The 17,717-nt window shown below is 45.9% G+C and overlaps 1 protein-coding gene across 1 annotated transcript in view; it reads right to left on the bottom strand.

Annotated features, from left to right (window-relative positions):
* Positions 1 to 5,365: 5,365 nt before the first annotated feature.
* The window catches only part of LOC117746780 (zinc finger protein 521-like), an 89,380-nt gene continuing 77,028 nt past the window's right edge, over positions 5,366 to 17,717 (bottom strand). The window contains 1 exon segment of the mRNA XM_034556086.1: positions 5,366 to 6,878. Coding sequence (XP_034411977.1) covers positions 6,786 to 6,878 — 93 coding nt within the window. The 3' untranslated portion in view covers positions 5,366 to 6,785.

Genomic DNA, 17,717 nt, shown 5'->3' with positions numbered 1-17,717 from the left:
AGTCACCCTCATTTCAGACGTTGATTAAAAGCAATTCTGCAGTGGTTATTGCTGTCGACATTCGAAACTGTGGTTCACTTAGGTTTACTGCATCTGTGGGGTCAGGTTGGATAGCAGTATGGCAGGTTCAGTGACGGTCGTTTGCCGTATCTGCCTGTGGTGGTAAAACAGTAATGATAGAACTCATGGCAGACCTAATATTGTCCCCGAAGTCTATAGTTAGATTACTTAGAGACACTCTGACCCTACAGCAGAGAAGACTCAACTAACAATCGAAAGAAGCGGAGACATTAAGGCATGCATGTGGGAGTCCAGATGTGTGAGCGTGTTTGTGTTTTTTTATTGTTTCTATTCTATGTGCATTTGACTGCATCCACACACACACACACACACACACACACACACACACACACACGCACACACACACACACACACAGCTGTTTCGTCCTGCGTCCACATTTAGTTGCATCTGCAGTGAATGAAATGCACCTTGACATATGCAATTTCATCCATGCCATGCAGGAACATATCTCCCCCTGTGACGGTAAACAAGCTGAGAGAGGGCACCGGGGTGGGGGTGTGGGAAGGGGGGGGGGGTGGAAGGCTTTTGTGCGAGAGGCGTATTTGACATGATGCTCGAAGTGGAAGATGGCTACGTAGCGATGACTTGTGATGGATACCCGGCCCCCCCTCTTGTGAAACCCAGGTGCCCCTGTTTCATAAGGCACCCCACTGGCTCCCCACAGCCCTCTTAATTAGCGGCTTCCGTCAGCTGGCACCAAGGCCTTGGAGCACCAGTCGCTGGCCTCTGCCTGCCGAAGCGATCCAGTTCGCTCCAGATCTTCAGCTTTTCTAACAGATGGATACATGGGCGGGCTGAGCAAGAGGCATTCAAGGTCTTTTTGCGAACCTGTAAATAGTCTGTGAACTGCCTCGTATTCCAGATCAGAGGCATCCATGCCGATGAATGCTTCACTGAGTGTGTTTTCTTGGTATTAATAAAGATCGGCAAACTGTCGAGAATTAAGTTTGTGTCTGCAGATAGACGGTAACGAGACATTGATGATTTTTATATGATGAAGTCAAATATAGATAAAAGGTATCACCAGGACTGGAATGTCGCTTTTTTTCCCGGTGCAATATCACAGCAGTGCTGCAACAATAGTCTCTTCTAATGACATTCCCCTAGTAGCTTCTTGCCTCTAAGAATCTCACGGGGGAAGCGCTACAAAAAGTGATAATTACATGAAATATACATAGAGAATAAAGGGAGCATGTTTACATAACCAGGCCCATAAATATCTGACGGAGAAGACATTGTTCTCCGACTCCTTTTAAGCTGATCTCCCAGGGATGCCATTTTAATGACATGATGGTTTAAAGAGATGCTGCTCCATCTCGTTCCATATTTAATTAACTTTTGCTTTTCTGACGCAGAGGAAAAACAGAATAAAGAACGCGTGATAGAGACAAACACACACGATAGCGAGAAGACAATAACAAATAGCTGGGAGAACAGAGAGGGAGGCAGGGGGAACATGAGCAGAGACCTTGTCATGCTTTTGTGAGCTGTTTACAATACAAGAGATGCAAAGGGGGGGAGGAGGGGCAGAGAGCGAGGAAGACTGACATGGGTGAGAGAGGACGGCAGTGAGGGATGAGCAAGACAGGACACGAATGAACGGCAGATTTACAGAAAACCGAGGGATGAAATTAAGAAAGAGGAGAAGAGACGAGAGAGAAAGAGAGAGAGAGAGAGAGAGAGGGGCACTGTGGTAGATAGAGGCACTTGTTCTCCCGAGGGGCTCCATTATGGAGCATTATTTAGTTCATCACCAGAAAGAGGGAAATAAATATACAACTGACAGTGACATTATTTGTTTAACTGCCATTCCAGATCCGCCGAAAAATAAATAGAGTAAACCTTTTTCATTGTAAATAATTAAAAAAATAAAGCCGTTGTTTTGTATTCTATCGAAGCATCCTTCTCCACATCGTGTGCAACACATACCGGTGTTCATCCGCCACGTGTTCATCAAGCAAACACGCGGCAGATGTCGGCGTGCAGAGATTATTTCACATCTGCATTTATTTGTACATATACAGAGCTTTCCAAAAGACACTCGGAGAACCACATTGTGGAAAAAAAACGTTTCCTTTTCTGCATTATGCAGATTAGCTCTCACACCAATGGTGCTGGAACACCTGAACCGGTTTCAGCAGCCACAGCGAGCGCTCATCATCTCACCAGCAGATTCATGTCCTGCCGCGTGCATACGAGGGGCTCTGCCCAGAATTCGGTGGGCTCTCCTCTCTCTCTCAGGCAACCGTATGTTTTCTATTTTTACTGTCAGCTGTATACGGTGTACGCTGCATTATTGATACTTTCTTTCCCCTTTCTCTCCTCTTGTTAGACTCTTCCCCTGTCCTCATATCATCACATCGGCCACATTGGCTGCGGAGCCTGGAGAATTGCAGGGAATTTGACCCCACCTGGTCTATATTTTATTGCTTGGTGTTTAATACATTTTTGAAAATCCTCCCCCGGCCATCCACACACACACACACACACACACACACACACACACACACACACACACACACACCACACACACACACACACACACCACACACACACATACACACACATTAAAAAAAAGAAATCTAGTGCTTTGTCTATTTCAAGTGTTTGTCTTGGTGAGGCAGAGGGAGATGACTGGAGGGGGGTACTCACCTTCAGCTCTCCCAGTTTCGGGAGACAGGGGGCATCATTATGAAGGGCTACAGACGGTGAATGTGTTTGCTTGTCTGTGTGTGTGTGTGCGTGTGTGTGTGTGTGTATCTCGGTGATGGACTGACGGCTCGGCCAGGATGTACCCTGCCCCTTGCCCAATGAGTGCGAGGATGGGATCAAGTCCCCCGTGACCCTGAACAGAATAAGCCGTTTAGAAAATGCATGTGGGGATGAAAGATGCATATTCCCAGATTAAATGTTTTATTTTTCAATACATTTATTTTCAAGCTTCAAGTCTAGAATGAAGGTGGATATCCTCTGAAGGTGACATTAACAGCTCCAGGTGCTTTTTTTATAATTATGACCTGAGAACTGTCTTTGCCATCTGATTCATTTGCAAGTGAAAGTAAAGTAACTTTACTATTTGAGGTAAAGCTTTCACCAGTTTTCTTTTACGTTTTTTCGCAGTTACATTTGAAAGACGCAGAAACAGGCCGTGTATGGAAAATTACACAGAGTATAAATGAAAGACAATATCAAAGGCCCTCGTGCTTGATCCATAAACACTGTGGCAGGGCTACACACTGAGGCTGGGGCGTCCATTTTGCTGACACAGTCCTGAAGTGAAAAGATGGCTCTCTGGATGTGGAGTGCCGGTGTGAGAGATTGGGTTACCCCAGACACTCCCAGCGGATCTCCTGGCCAAATGGATCTGGATCTCACGCTTGGGCGCACATATTGAATGCCATAAGAGGTCTCTGAGGTCTCTTTCAGTGGGGGGACTGCGCAGCCTAACAACGTGGAGTTTTCACCAAACTAAATTTTTGCACCAAAGAAGAGTGATAGCATGGACTCCGGAGCACAAGGGACACACACTGAATGCATACCTACATGTGTGCATGTTGTTCATCCCGGATAAAGTGGCACATTCTCAGCCTTGAGGATAGCACCATACTGCACAGGTTCAGTCGGATCTCATAATTCTTTAATAAAGTCTTAACACAGGCTGCCACTTTTACTCTAGGGGGCTACGGGTATTAGGCTGTGAAATGAAAAAATCCAAAATGCCATTTCACACACATCCTGGACAAGAACAATGGCATTTGAGCTACTCCCAAACATCTGGCCCGACTGCCCAGTTTCACCAAGGACTGGCCCGGCTCTGAGCAGCATTGAGTGCCACTTGCATCGAGGTTATTTTCAGGAAACGACACCTGCAGAGGATCAAGCCAGGCTAAGTTATCTCTGAACAAGCCATCCATTCTGCTGCTTTCTGATGGAAGAATACTTGGGGGCTGTGTAATTATATTGCTTTAAACGAACCCCTGAGAAAGCCCCTGCCAAAGCGCCCACAAAGTCTCACACTTGGGCGAGTGTCAGAAGCACATCGTTTGTGTACACACTCGTGTGTGTGTGTGTGTGGTGTGTGGTGTGTGTGTGTTTGCTGCTTAGGCTGGCGTTAAAAGGGAGGCCGCAGTGGTTCTGATACGCCTCACAAGTGAATTTAATTAAATCATAAATATGAGCTGGAGGCCGCCACCCAATTTAATGTAATGGATGATGTGGGCCAGTCCATCTCTGGCAAAGCGAAGTTCTGGACCTGTTCAAATGCCCTTGAAGCTTATTAAAAGTGTCTGGCACGCGGAGATGCTAGCAAAGTTGTTTAATGGATGCCCAGCTTGCATTCAGTATGACAGTTAATGTTGGGCCGTACCATCCCCGCTTTGGACGAGGGGGTTGCGTCTTGACTGTGGAAGTCTGTCAATGTAAGAGGCCCAGTCCATTCCTCACATGGTCTTCATTATAGTAATGTAATAAAAGATAATAGATGACAGACAGCATGCCCTTTTGATGTTACTCTTGAAATAAGAAAATGTAATAAACCAAAATTATTTCCTGTGACAAATGTTCTTTAATATGAACATCCAGAGGGGTCACATTTAAATGTTTGTGTATATGCTAGTAAAATTAAAAAATATTACTCGTTTTCCTCTTAGTAATCTAAATATGTTTTAATATGCATACAATAATATGGTATTATGCACTCGCACATACAGTGCATAATAAAATGCAGTGTCTTCTGTGTATGTAAAATACAGCGTGACGTTCGCGGGTCATTTCTTACTCACAGTATAACCTAGTTACAATAAGCTACAGCGCTGAGCCTTTTGAAAACAAGGCTGAAAGCTTTCGATAAATGTTATGCTGCCATGTGTCACCATTGATGAATCATTTGCCGGGACAGACAGATGTTGTTGCATGGGTTTCGTCCCATCCGGCAAAGCAGAAGAATCTTTTCCCGCAGTCTCCCGGAGTGCTGGAGACTCCCTAAATAGACCCAGAGCAAGGGTGTGTAGAATGGGACCGCACAGGGTGATGGGTAATGGAGTCATTAATAACACAGACCTCCTTAAGATGCTCAGATGTTTGTTAGCGAGAGCCACGAGGGAGTGAGGGAAAATAGGATGCAATTTGATGCAGTGAAAATAAGCAGTGTACACTTTTGATGACAGATCGTGTTGTTGTTGCCATCGTAAGTCTCGTCTGACGGGTCAATTGTGTTCAGAGACATTAACAATCAGATACACACGTATTTTATGTTGATAATGAAGGGACAAAGAAGCCATTTCCTCATACAGTTTTTAATATTCCATCACATGTGCAACACAAAAAAAATGAGGTCTGCCAAATACAGAGAACTCCATATTTGTACAATACATTTTAATAAGATCGGAGATAACTGTCCTTTTGCCTGCAGGAGATGGTGATTTCCTGTAAACTGTGTACGAACAACTCTCAATCAAAATGTCAAACATTAAAGTTTTATACAAAAGTGCATCTCAGGTTCAATGAATGCAAAACATTACATAACAGAAGGGTTTTAAAGTTTCGTATGCTGCCTCAGTGGCTTCCAGCGTGAGCAGAGAGCAATGGGACGACCGCGGCAAAGAACCAAGAGGAGTACTTGGGCACTCTCCAGGAGAGCCGGGGACGGAGTTTTGTAACCACGCTTTATCCCCAAAAACAGACTGAAATTATGTTCAGTCTCAATGCCCCCAAATCCAAATGGATTTACTCCCCTATTGCAAACAAAAAATATATGTATAGATAACAAAACATAGAGGAAAAAAAAATGTATTCCAGTAATCTCCAGGCTTCAACGAGCAGTAAACATTGACAACAGAAATGTACAGGTTGAGTCAGTGGGCTGGAGATTTCCCCTTGCTCTGAGAGCCACATGGGAGCTTCAGCCTCTGTTCACGAGCCAACCAGAGGAACTAGCCCTTTTCCAAATCTGTGTCACTTGCGTTTGCATATATCAGCATCCTGGTCCTGTTTTTCTGTTCTCTGTGTTGTTGTTTTTTTCTCTCTCGCTCTCTCTCTCTCTCTCTCTCCTCCTTTTTTTTTCCTCCTCTCATCTGAACTCCAGCACAGATTAGACGCACCGCCGTCCTCAGCTGGTCCTCTGGCAGCCATGTTATGACGACAACGGACAAGATCTCAGCCTCTGCTGGTGAATCAAGCTCCTCTACCCCATAATGATTGACCGTGTTGGGATACAGAGTGACATACTGCGCAGTAGGAGCGGCGCTGATGAAAAGACTCCTCCTAACAACACTTACCGGCTCCTACGGCCTTCCTACGCTCTGGGTGGCACCCTGTTCCTCCTTCACAACAACTGGTTGGGTCTCATCTGCCTCTGATTGACAATGTCATTGATATTTATTCGCCCCCGCCCTTCTTCTCTTTTTTTCGGACAAACATTTTTAAACTGTACATTGGCAAATACTGTATAAGATTGCAATATAGCTTTTAGGTTAAGCAACACATGAAGAATTCTATGTACAAACAAGTTGGCTTTTCTTTTATTTTTGAAATAATGGTAGTAAATTATGGAGAGGGGCTCTTTTATGTTCTTTCCCCCTCTTCCTTTTATTTTTCTTTGCCTTCTTCTTTTCTTGCTGCGGCGCGGTTCCTTGTGGTGCGACTGAAGCCGAAAGTTCAGTGCAAGACAGTCAGTGGGAAACCTGCACTGATGGTAATTGGCCGGTCATGACATTATTTTCTGCGTCATGTGATCCTTGTTCTTGGCCACGGCGCTGATCTTTGCCATGTAGCTGCTGTGCTGAGTCAACGCGTGGTTCTGCAAGGACCACAGGAAGAAACAGGGAGACATTATGATCACATACAACAACGTATCTTCCAGTTCCCTTCGCTTTCATAAAAGGACATCGGGGGCCATTTTTCATCTTCCGTAACATGAACATTAATGCTCGACACCTCGAGGTACATTTCCAAATGTCATGATTGACGAGTACGTGTGATTATCTTGACATTCAAACGACGTCATCATTAGGCCTTCATTATTAAACAATGAACAGGAGTCAAACGTGTGGATCAATAGCAGTTTGGGTTGAAGCAAAGTTAAGTCGGGGTCTAACACAAAGGCACAAGACTACTGACAGATAGCGTTGCACTCTTTTAGAAAAACTGCCTCCAGATCAAAGACTGTGTGCATGGAGTCGAATCCATAACAAGACACTGGCACACCTGATGGAACACCATCCATGGATCCTGTGCCTACATTCATCGGATGTGCTCTAAACGTCCAGTGCAGAAATACTTCATGTGCAGGTGAGGCGCGATTTTGATCCGACCACGTTTCGGTAAATATGTAACGGTGCACAATTCACTACAACAAGCTGACAATATCACTCTGTTTTGTTACATCTCCCAAATATATGCAGGCACACACGCAGGCCGTTGAGAGTGGTTGTAGTGGGGCAGCTGTGCCAGGTTCTTTAAAGGGAGTGTGGACCAGGGGGTGTGTAAACTGGTGTCCCTGGTGGGCTGAATCCAGGTCATCTTTTGAAGTGACTGCTAATCCCTTTAATGCAAACTACATGCCCCCACTTGCTGCGCTCTGTTTAAAACACGGCCTTGGGACTCTCTAAACTGGCATGGACTAGACACACCTGTCACAGAGTCATCAGCCCTCGCATGCATGCACAAATACACACACACCCCGGCGCACACATTTTTGTCCTGCACAGAATTAGGTGCACAAGCATGTGAAATTACAGATTTTTTTTTTTTACTGCTAACTAGTTGGAAAATAAGGCGGTGAGGGAGAGACGATCTAAAAATGATTACTGCAACCTCAGAGAGAAGGTTTACCAAAGCAGTCACCTTCAGTCCTGTTGGTGCAGAATCCCTCGGGCAGTTCTAGGAGACGACTATTAGCCCCCCTTGCATTCATTCCTTCCCTCTTTACCCTTTCAGCTGCCTCCATATAAAGCATTTAAACACCTCGACAGCTTTCCTTTCAGCTAGGGCGATTACTTCCCGACAGGTGGGGTAATAAGCTGTTTGACGGGGGAGCAGGAGTGTGACCCCTGTAAGGGTTAGCGTGGCTCGCCTGGGCCCTGCTCTCCCTTTTCTTTTTTTCTTTTTTTAAGAGGCGTCCCCGGACAGCTCCTCTGCTTCCTGCTCTCCTCTCCTGCTGAAATAAAGCTCCTTTAAGTGAGTCTGGGAGCAGACTCCCCACGGGACACTCTCTCTCTCTCTCTCTCTCTTCGCTCTCCCCACCTCACCTCCTCCCCCTCCTCACACTCCACCAACCCCCTACCCCCCGGTGAAGACATCCTCGGCGTTGCTGAGGAGGGACAGGAGCACGGCAACCTTATTAATGAATGCGGCCCATTACCCGTCAGCCTGGCTCCTCGGCGACTCCCAGAAGCCCCTGCAGTACGTGACTTCAAATGGCAGGATATTGACACGAGGAGAGCAAAGCGGCTAGGACTGAGTGTGCCTGTGTGTGTGTGTGTGTGGAAGAGAGAGAAACAGAGACAGGAAAATTGTGCTCAACTGAGTGTGCATGCCTTTGTGCAAGTGTGGCAGTGCGTCTAGGTGTGTGTGCGTGTGTGTGTGTGTGTGTGTGTGTGTGTCTGTGGACCCCAAAGGAACGTAGCTCCTTGGATATAATGTAGGGCTCGTAACAGCTATTAGAGGGGAAAATAACCCCTCTGGGGAACGGCTCCCCCCTCTGCATGTCCCAGCTCCGCCTGACACACACTGCATTCTACCTTTTCCTTAAACATGCCAGGAGTTTACTCACTGAGGGCTTTCTCAAGGACGGTGTTAAATGACTTCAGTAGCTGTGGCAGCCATGCAGACTAAAGGGAAATAGAGGAAAAAGGACGGGGGGGGAAAAACCTTAAAAGAAGATGAAACTGATACCTTTATCTCTGTGGATACTAAACTCCGCAGTGTAGCTCTAAACTGTTCTGTGTATCAGTACGGAGGGTGAAAGGGAGAGGGGGTGGGGTGAGGTAGGGGGGGGGGGGGGGGGGGCGGGATTCACTTTCCAATCTTCATCCTTGTCAAGTTTTTCAAGTACCTCTGCATCGGCGCTGTAGACAGTACCCGACCACAAAAGTCAAATTGTCAAATTCAGATCGTGTGCAATAAAATGACCAACGTGTCCACTGCCCCGGCAAGGAGGATGTCACTAATGGTGTCACACCAGAATCACGGCAATTTAGGATTAGATGCCCTCCATTAAGCCTTTTAGCTCCCAACCTAATTCCCTCCTTCAATGCCACCCTATTCCCCCTGAAACTCTGCCATTCCTCTTATCATCCATTTCCTTCCCTTCTATCCGACCCTTAATCTCCTCCTCGGTCCTTTCAACCACCTGCTGGCCGCCTGCTGCAGTGCCCAGTTAGCAGCAGTGTTCAGGTAAACCATAGCAGTCAATTCTCCACTAAATTAAATTTTGCTCTGATCAATAATGCGCACCCGCTTCTCCCTTATGAAGACTGGCTGCATTGGCTCGGAGCGAGCCTCCTCCTCCTCCTCCTGCTGCTGCTCTCCTATTCTCTCATCGGCTCTGTGCCACCGTTAAAACCACCACTTTCATCTGATTACATCACCCCACTGCAACGCCCTCAGGGGTAGTGCGAGAGGAGGGGGAACATCCGGCAGGGGTCTTGTGTACTCATGCAAACAGGTGCAACATGTCTTAGGAATTTAACGCTGCTGCAGAGAGGGAGAGGGTGAGAAGAAAAAAAAAACAGGGAAGATTGGGGAAGAGCAGAGAGTGAGACAGAGCAAGTCGGTTGGGGAGTTGATTATTAACTAATCATTCTTTATGTCGTTTCCACATTGCTCTGGTCTCCATCGATAGCACCCGCCTCCGCTGAGGCAACAGAGGTGCATCTCTTACATCAGCTGTGCAAAGGAAGTCCAGCGAACTAACACACATCCTCTCTTTCATCTGATCCCGCTGCATTAAAGACAATCTCCACATTGTCCGACATCACAGAGAGGAAGACGTGAATCCTAATCGCGAGCTAACAATGTTTGATTAGCGTGATGTTAATACCCGCAGAGCACATGCTAAGTAGCCGACATTGCGTCTGCTCTTCTACCCGGTGTTATCCAGCGTGTAACATTAAACCCGGGCTTTATCGAGTGGCTAGAGAGCTGAGTGAGTAGTAACGACTTTCTAAGCCGTGGCCTTTTCAAGGCACCTCTAGCAAACAAAGCAGCGTGCACTTTACACAAGCGTGTCACTGACCACGGAATTTAACAGAATTAGTCATGTTACGCATCCCTCAAATTCCACGAGCTGTATCTTTAAGCTCCAATACGTTGTTTCTTACATTTATTGTTATCATTTATTGCATAGAAATGTCCCCAAAATTAAATTGAGTGCACAAACAGACGCTGAATAAAAGCATAAATGAATGAGTGTGGACGAGGCTGTTAACTAATACAACTGAAGTGACTGTAAATCGAGTAAGTTCCAAGTTCTTTGTATGTCAGTATTTACAATCCGGTCACATTCCCAACTGGTCACATACTGGTGTCACTTTGGTTCAGTAAAAAAAAAACACTACTTGGCTAAATTTAGGACAAAATAAGTAAATGTTGAGTCTTGGTTTCACACCTGACATGAACAGAAAAGGTTGCCTTGCATCTGTATTTGGGCTGGTAATTTGGTCTAATGTACATTAATAAAAAAATAGAATTACCACCTCATGGTTGTATGCAACCATGAAAAGAAATGTTCTCAAGGCGTTCCTGAGACCCAGCAATCATGAGAATCAAACGGACATAAAGTCACAGTGACCTTAACCTTCACTTTTGACCACCAAAATGACAAATTTGTGCCAACATTTCAGAAACTTGCTCAAAAACAATAAAACAAACAAACCCCAAATGTATTTGATCTTAATGTGTACGACGATATAAGCCAGTCAGACAGGAAGAGCTGCAACGATTGAACAGATTATTTGGTTGGTGTATTCTCTGAGAACATTCGTTAATAATTGCTTAAACAATCACGACATTTCTTTGTGTCTGTTGACGTGCTCGCATGTGCTCGCAACGGTAACGCGCGGATGTGAGCCAAGTAGGTCTTAGTTACAGTGAAGATAACTCATTAAAGAAACTATTTAATTAGAACAGTGAAGCACATTTATTTTAACCCCTGCGGCTAATGTGTTTTATTTAGTTTATCTATAATCACAAATTTGAAGGGCCAGTCAAAAACTGTAACATCCCCTCTAAGCTCTGATTAAAAGTCTTATCAGTCTGCAGCGAGTTCCTCAGACCCTGCATGGCCGACATACGGTAAGTCTGCACAGCTACATCTGGAGCGTGGGGAGCGTGCACAAAACCACTGAGACCAGTGCGTACCCGGAGTCATCACTCAGGAATGTAATTAACGCAATGCGAGAACGTCATCAAATGGTACTAAAACCAAAGAACCCGTGGTCCTTCTTTGAGGTTCCAAACTGCAGTCTGACTATGAGCTAAATCACGTCTGGGCAGAGACTGAAAGATAAACAACGGACCACGCTGACCCCGTTGTGTCTCGGGTAATTTTGTGGAGGTTGGAAGTGTTTTGCTATCGCTCAACACTGCCGTGGAGAAAGACAAGAGTGCTGCATTCTGCCTTGATCTTTAATGGTGTGTTGAACCTGGCCCGGTATTGACTCAGTCCTCCCTTTGTGCATTCCCTACCATTGACCAGTCCACTGAGGGAGTAATCCTTTCCTGCTTTGACCTCAGGCCGGGCTTACTGCTGGCTAGTTGAGCCAATGAAGAACACAATCAAATAAATAAATAATACAGCAGTTGGCATTTCTCCACAGTCATCACTTATCAGGCCGTGGGGAGGGTTGACCCCAAAACACTGTTGTGCCACAACCGGCCCGGGTCTCCTTGGTAACAGGACTGTCTTGTTTGAAGTGAGGTGCCGGGGAGTCGTACAGTAACGGCACCGGGCTCGGGCGCAGTTGACAACAGCAATGTATTTCAATGTCTTCCACGTGTGTCACTCTGCGTCCGGTCATTTTTTGCACTGAACGCTTTGTAAAAAATATATACTATATATATATTACATCCACAGTGCTGGAAATGCCTTTGATTAGATGTCTAAACTACCCCGACCAAATGCCTTCTGAGGTGTAACCGGAGATGACGGACCACCCTTTTTGTGGGTTGGTGCTTTGTAGCTCCAAATGATACTCATTACCCTGTCTAAGTAGACAGTGAATGGTACTAGAAACACACTATGCAGTGATCCCGCTGTTTGACTGAGGTAGCAAAACAACTGCACAACTGCTGTGTTATTATGGGGCCTCATTAAGTGAGGAGAGAGTGGGAGATGGGGAGACGGAGAAAGGAAAGCAATAGAGAGAGGGCCAGCCGAGAGGGAGGGGAAAAAAAAGAGAGAGAGGTAGAAAAAAAACAAAACACTGGAGAGCGATACAATCCGTAGTCTGAGGTGATAGCAACACACAGATGCCTTTCCAGCCAAAATGAAGACTATGACTAAAGAACCCAATTAAGGGCTTTCTTAGGGGAGCCATCTTGGGAGGGGGATGGGTCTTCCTGGGACATGAGCCCTGGGCTACATCCTCTAATTAGACAGAGCGAGGGGGGAGGATCTCTGCCTGTCACTGGGAGGGAGATGGGGTCCATGGGGTTCCACATGTCAGTCCCAGAAACAAAACACAATTACTCTCACATTTAACCACTTCAGTCGGGGACAGACTTTGACTAGGGATGTACAGAGCGTCTGGCCCCCCTCCCTCTCTCCTGTGCTGCTTGATATGCCACTTCACAAATGCGGAGATTTTTGAGGACTAAATTTTCCGCCGCATTTCCACGCTTCTATCGGAGGGCGATCTGCACGCTCGTGTTTTCCCACAGAAATGGGGGGGAGCGCATCGGAAACGTTCGCTTTTAATGGACGAGTGACATTTCGACATCCTTTTCTGGAGAAAAAGACTAAAAACTGAAGAGTCAAATTACTGGAATCTGAAATGCGAGAGGGAATAATTGTTCTAACGCTGTTATTTGGCCTCTGCTGCATTTTGTTAACATCAACAGCCTAATAGACCCTTGAAAATCAAATCACTACAGGCAGTAAATTAAACCTGTAGTGAATTTCCCAGAGAAGGGCTTAAAATGGCATTTCATCAAAGTTGCTGAAAGAGTCAACTAGAAAAGTAAAGGAGACATGTTTGAGGGAGAGATCCGGTGATGGATTCTAGCACAGTACACCAAGCGTCTCCTCTTTGTTTGGATTTAACTTTCCCCAGTGGTGCAACACAGGAAAAAGAAAAAAAAGAACAGCTCAAAGGCTTCTGGGAGTTTTTGTCATGTCTCCCTCCAGACAATGTGTTTGCATGCACATATCATACCCTGGGAGAGACAGACACAAAGACAAATACATACAGAACGCACACAGATATACACACACACACACACACACACACACACACACGTACACACACACACTAAAGAAAGAGAATATCCTCCCAGGATCATTAGGTCTGTCATGCTGTCTAATTCTGATCCACCTACAAAACTAGAACACCACTATTGTGATACATCACTAGTCATCTAAGGGTGTTTATGTCCCCATTTACAGTGTGCGTACAGTGTTGTACATAATTATAAATAAACTTAAATATTAATGATGGCGCTTCACAAGCAGCTGTATTTGTTTCTTCTTCTCTCCCTTAATTCATTGTTCTTTTATTTTGCAGTGCAACTTTTTTTGAAATGGTGACAGAACGCTGAGCACCTGGGGTGATGTAGAAGAAAACAAGTTGTCATATAAAAGGGAAAAAAATATATATATACAACTTTCAAAAGCGTGAAGAGCTGTCACACTTGGCAGATCAAGATATTCTGAGAAAATGGGGTGTTTGAGAGCCGCTTAGGGATAATCACATGAAGCTTTGCTTTTGTGCGACACTTTTGGGACGTGGGGCAGCTGGGGCGTTTTTGGGGGCATGTTTTAAAATTCATGAAAAATAGAAAGAAGAAAAGACTTCTGGGGAATTAGGTCTCGGTGCTTCGTGCTGAAGAGTGCCATTCTTAAGACTTCATGGAAAAGAAAGGTGGATAAGAAAGGCCTAAAATATTTGTGTTGAGGAGCCATCATTCACAGAAGAAACTCAAGTTATTCCATGCGTTATAATATTTTAAAAAACATACACACTTCGCATGCATTCAACCCATTTCATGCAGTTGATTCCTCTATAGCGCTCTCTCTCTCTCTCCCCTTCGCTGCGACTGTCCGTCTCTAATGTTCTCCTCCTCTTTTCTGTCTGAGATGGACGTTATGACACGCATAGTTGTTTACACCTGGTGACCGTGCGGCCTATAAATATGCTTAATTAAAACAGTGGAATTGGTCACAGCTTGGCAATAATAGCTATCACACGGGGAGAGCAGAATCTCATTTGTGTGTGGAAGTAGAACATGATGCAGATGTGCTCTTGTCACTTGCAGCACTCATTAAGGCGCTTCGGATTGTCTTTGAAGGAATCCTTTTAAAAGACACTCCAATTAAGGTGCGTGTCCTGCGGGCGTCTGAGAAGAGGGAGAAGTAATACGGTACCCCGGTCCTACCGCTCCGCCGTCGAATTGCGGCGCGACTTAACACATGACTTACAATCTCGTGTGTCGCTTCCCGAGCAATGATAATAATGAAATTGGACGATCGAGAGAGGAAGAAGAAGAAGAAAAAAAGACAGCCCGGCTCAAAAGAACCGAGGGAATCTGGCGCAGAAAATGTCATCTTCCCTGTTGCGTTACTTCAATCTCATTGTCTCGTCTTCGGAGGAACCGGTATGATTGGGAGAGAAGCCTCCGATATGCAGAGCCCTCCGGTACACGGCATCTCCGGAGGAGCGGAACTGTGTTTCTTCACAAATGAACTGCACTCAGAGAAATGTCAGATTTAAGCTGTGGCTAATAATGCACACCCATCAGTAAATGAAGCTGTTTAATTAATCCAGCCTCGCAGCATTGTCAGTGTGTCTCAGCTGCTTTCACATTGTACAAAAAAAACAAAACAACTACTGCATCATGTGTCATCGTGTTTCACGATGCAACGTGCACTTCGCTCGAACCCAGCAGCATTTGTTTCTCAAAAGGGGGGCAGCTGCTTTTCAATTTTCTGATATCTAAATTTAAAATTGCTAAAGCAAAGTGTCTTATTTGGAAGAGAGGATGTAGTGAAGCCGTGCCTCCGAGTGGCTCAAGGGGTGGGCAGTAGCTGAGGGTCAGAGAGAGAGCCAGCCAGCGTGCCCTCCCCATCAGCACCTCATGAAATATCTAGACTTTGCTCCATATTTTAATGGGGTGAGGGAGAGGGATGCGCAGGGTGGTGTGTGTGATGGTGGAGGGGAGGCCTCTGGAGAGTTTCGAGGGGGAATGGTGGTCTCTGCATCTCAGTGCTTCTTTTTTTTTTTTTGCCCGTGAAAGAAAGAGGAAAGAGGGAGAGCGAGGGAGAGCGAGAGAGATTATTCTCCTTTGGAATCTGGATTCTGGGGCACACAGGCCCAGGAGTCAGTCAATCTGACCAGTCTGAGGGGGGGCGGCTAGGCGGGGGGGTCCTGGGAGGGCTGATTAGACGGATGCTCTCCCATCATCCATCTCGACAGGCTGGCGAAAATTGGCTAGCCCCTCGCAGGGTAGAGTTCACGGGGGGAGGCAGTGGGGGAGAATGTGGAGCGGTGCACTGGATACCTGTCACAGTCTTTGGTCTGTTTCAGGATCTCAGCAGCAAATTAATAAAATATCGTTCCTGCTTCCCTTTACCTGCCGTGGCAGCTCTCCCTCTCGCCACTCCTTCTCCCAGCTTGCATTGGCCCTTTGACCCCTTCGACTACTGTGAGACATGAGGAGCCCAGGCAGCCTGCGAGTGGGCCAGAGTGTCAGGGAGAAAACTCCAAACTCAAGACCTGGCGAAGGGGGAGAGCTTCCACTTCTCTCGCTGCTGGAAGACAGCTCCACTTCAGACAGACTGGCAAACGCCTGCCCGGTGTCAGGGAGACATTTTGAAGTGCGATGCATGGGAAATGGCAACCGCAAACAAACAACAACTAAAAACAAGTCTCCAACCTGCACTGTTTGTTGAGGGCCTCGGCGGTAGACGGTGAAGGAAGCGGATCTAACATCCGCCGAGTTCGGGAGTTGCGTCTTCAGATGAAGAAGAAAAGTTGGTCGCGACATGAATGAATGAATGCGTGCGATAAGAAACAGCACGTATGCGCGCATCTAAATGAGCAACATATGTGTTTGAGGGAGTGCGAGCATGCACTCACACTGGGGACTGCCTTGAGAGCGTGGCACAGGTTGAGTGTAAGGATCATCGTATCCCCCGAGCTCACTCCTACTCTTCTTTCAGGAGTCCCCCCCCCCCAAAGCCCCCGTTTCACAACAAAGTGCTATAGGTCTTTTATGTTCTGCTCTTTTCTTTTCACACGAGGGTGTAAAACAATATGCATGAAACAACAGCTTCGGGAGGTGGAGATCCCTTCATTCCCAAAAAAATGTCATAAAAAAAAACGAAACGTCCCAGGTTAGACTGTTTTCAGATACCGGCACCAACGCTTGCTGTGTAGAGAACACTGGCGCACCAATCAGAGATGAATATACATGTAACATGTGATACATAGGAGGCCTTGGCATTAATGAAAAGACTCCATGTTGGCAGTTTGGTGGAGCAAGAGGCTTGATGAATAACCTCCCACCTGTTTTAATCACGGTAGCGGTGCTCAAATGACCATCAGATAATGATCACATTCACCTTCCTCGTGGCAGACACACGCCTCTATGTTTACAACCTGAATCTCAATATGAAAATCGTTGCCGATCAATGGGCAGCCAGGCCCTGGATACTTCCTCTGGCTACTTGCTAATACGCTGTGCCGCTAATCCAAGTTTCAGATAAATGTACTTGGAGGATGAGGTCAGGAGCTTTAGCTTTCTCTCATTGATTGGACTGAGCACTTTTGTTCCAGACTATACTAATTTTTTAATGATTCGGTTTCAATAAGGTAATAGGAAAAGATTCTGGATATGAGAAGTGTGCCATGTGTGAGGCAGATAATCCCAAAACAAAACAGAGCTGCTTGAAAACACCACCACAGTGAAATAATATAATAAGGTCTGTTTCATTTTTTCAGCTCCTCCAAGGACCGGAGAAAAAGATTGCTAGAAAATGGATTATCTCTCTAACGTTGCGAGTTCATAAGTCCAACTACTAACTTTGTTGAAGGGCAGATACGGTCTCCCGGAGGACAAAGCTCATATTTAGCCATGAGGCCTCCTCTGTGATTAGGAGGGGAGATGCGGGCATATTGACTCAACTGTGTTTTTGCCTCCGCACTGCATGTAATTACCTCTTCAAAAACGAACATTCCACTAATCCTCTAATTCCAGATATTTTAGTGCTCTGCCGGTCTAATAAGCAAATCAAATCATATCTACACATCGCAAATGAGTTTTTGGAAACGGACTGAAATAATTCCTTCTGAGTCTCTCATCCCAGCCGGGATTGGAGGGGATAGCCGGAGTGCGGTGAGGAGCGGTGTTTAGTGTTGCGTAATCGCCACGAGCGATTAGTGGCCGCGGCGGCTTCTTCTGCTGGTGGCCCGTGTTTGCA

Source organism: Cyclopterus lumpus, chromosome 17 (assembly GCF_009769545.1).
Source record: "Cyclopterus lumpus isolate fCycLum1 chromosome 17, fCycLum1.pri, whole genome shotgun sequence".
NCBI lineage: Eukaryota > Metazoa > Chordata > Actinopteri > Perciformes > Cyclopteridae > Cyclopterus > Cyclopterus lumpus.
Note: the sequence above shows the minus strand (reverse complement) of the source record. Positions and strands in the feature narration are given on the sequence as shown.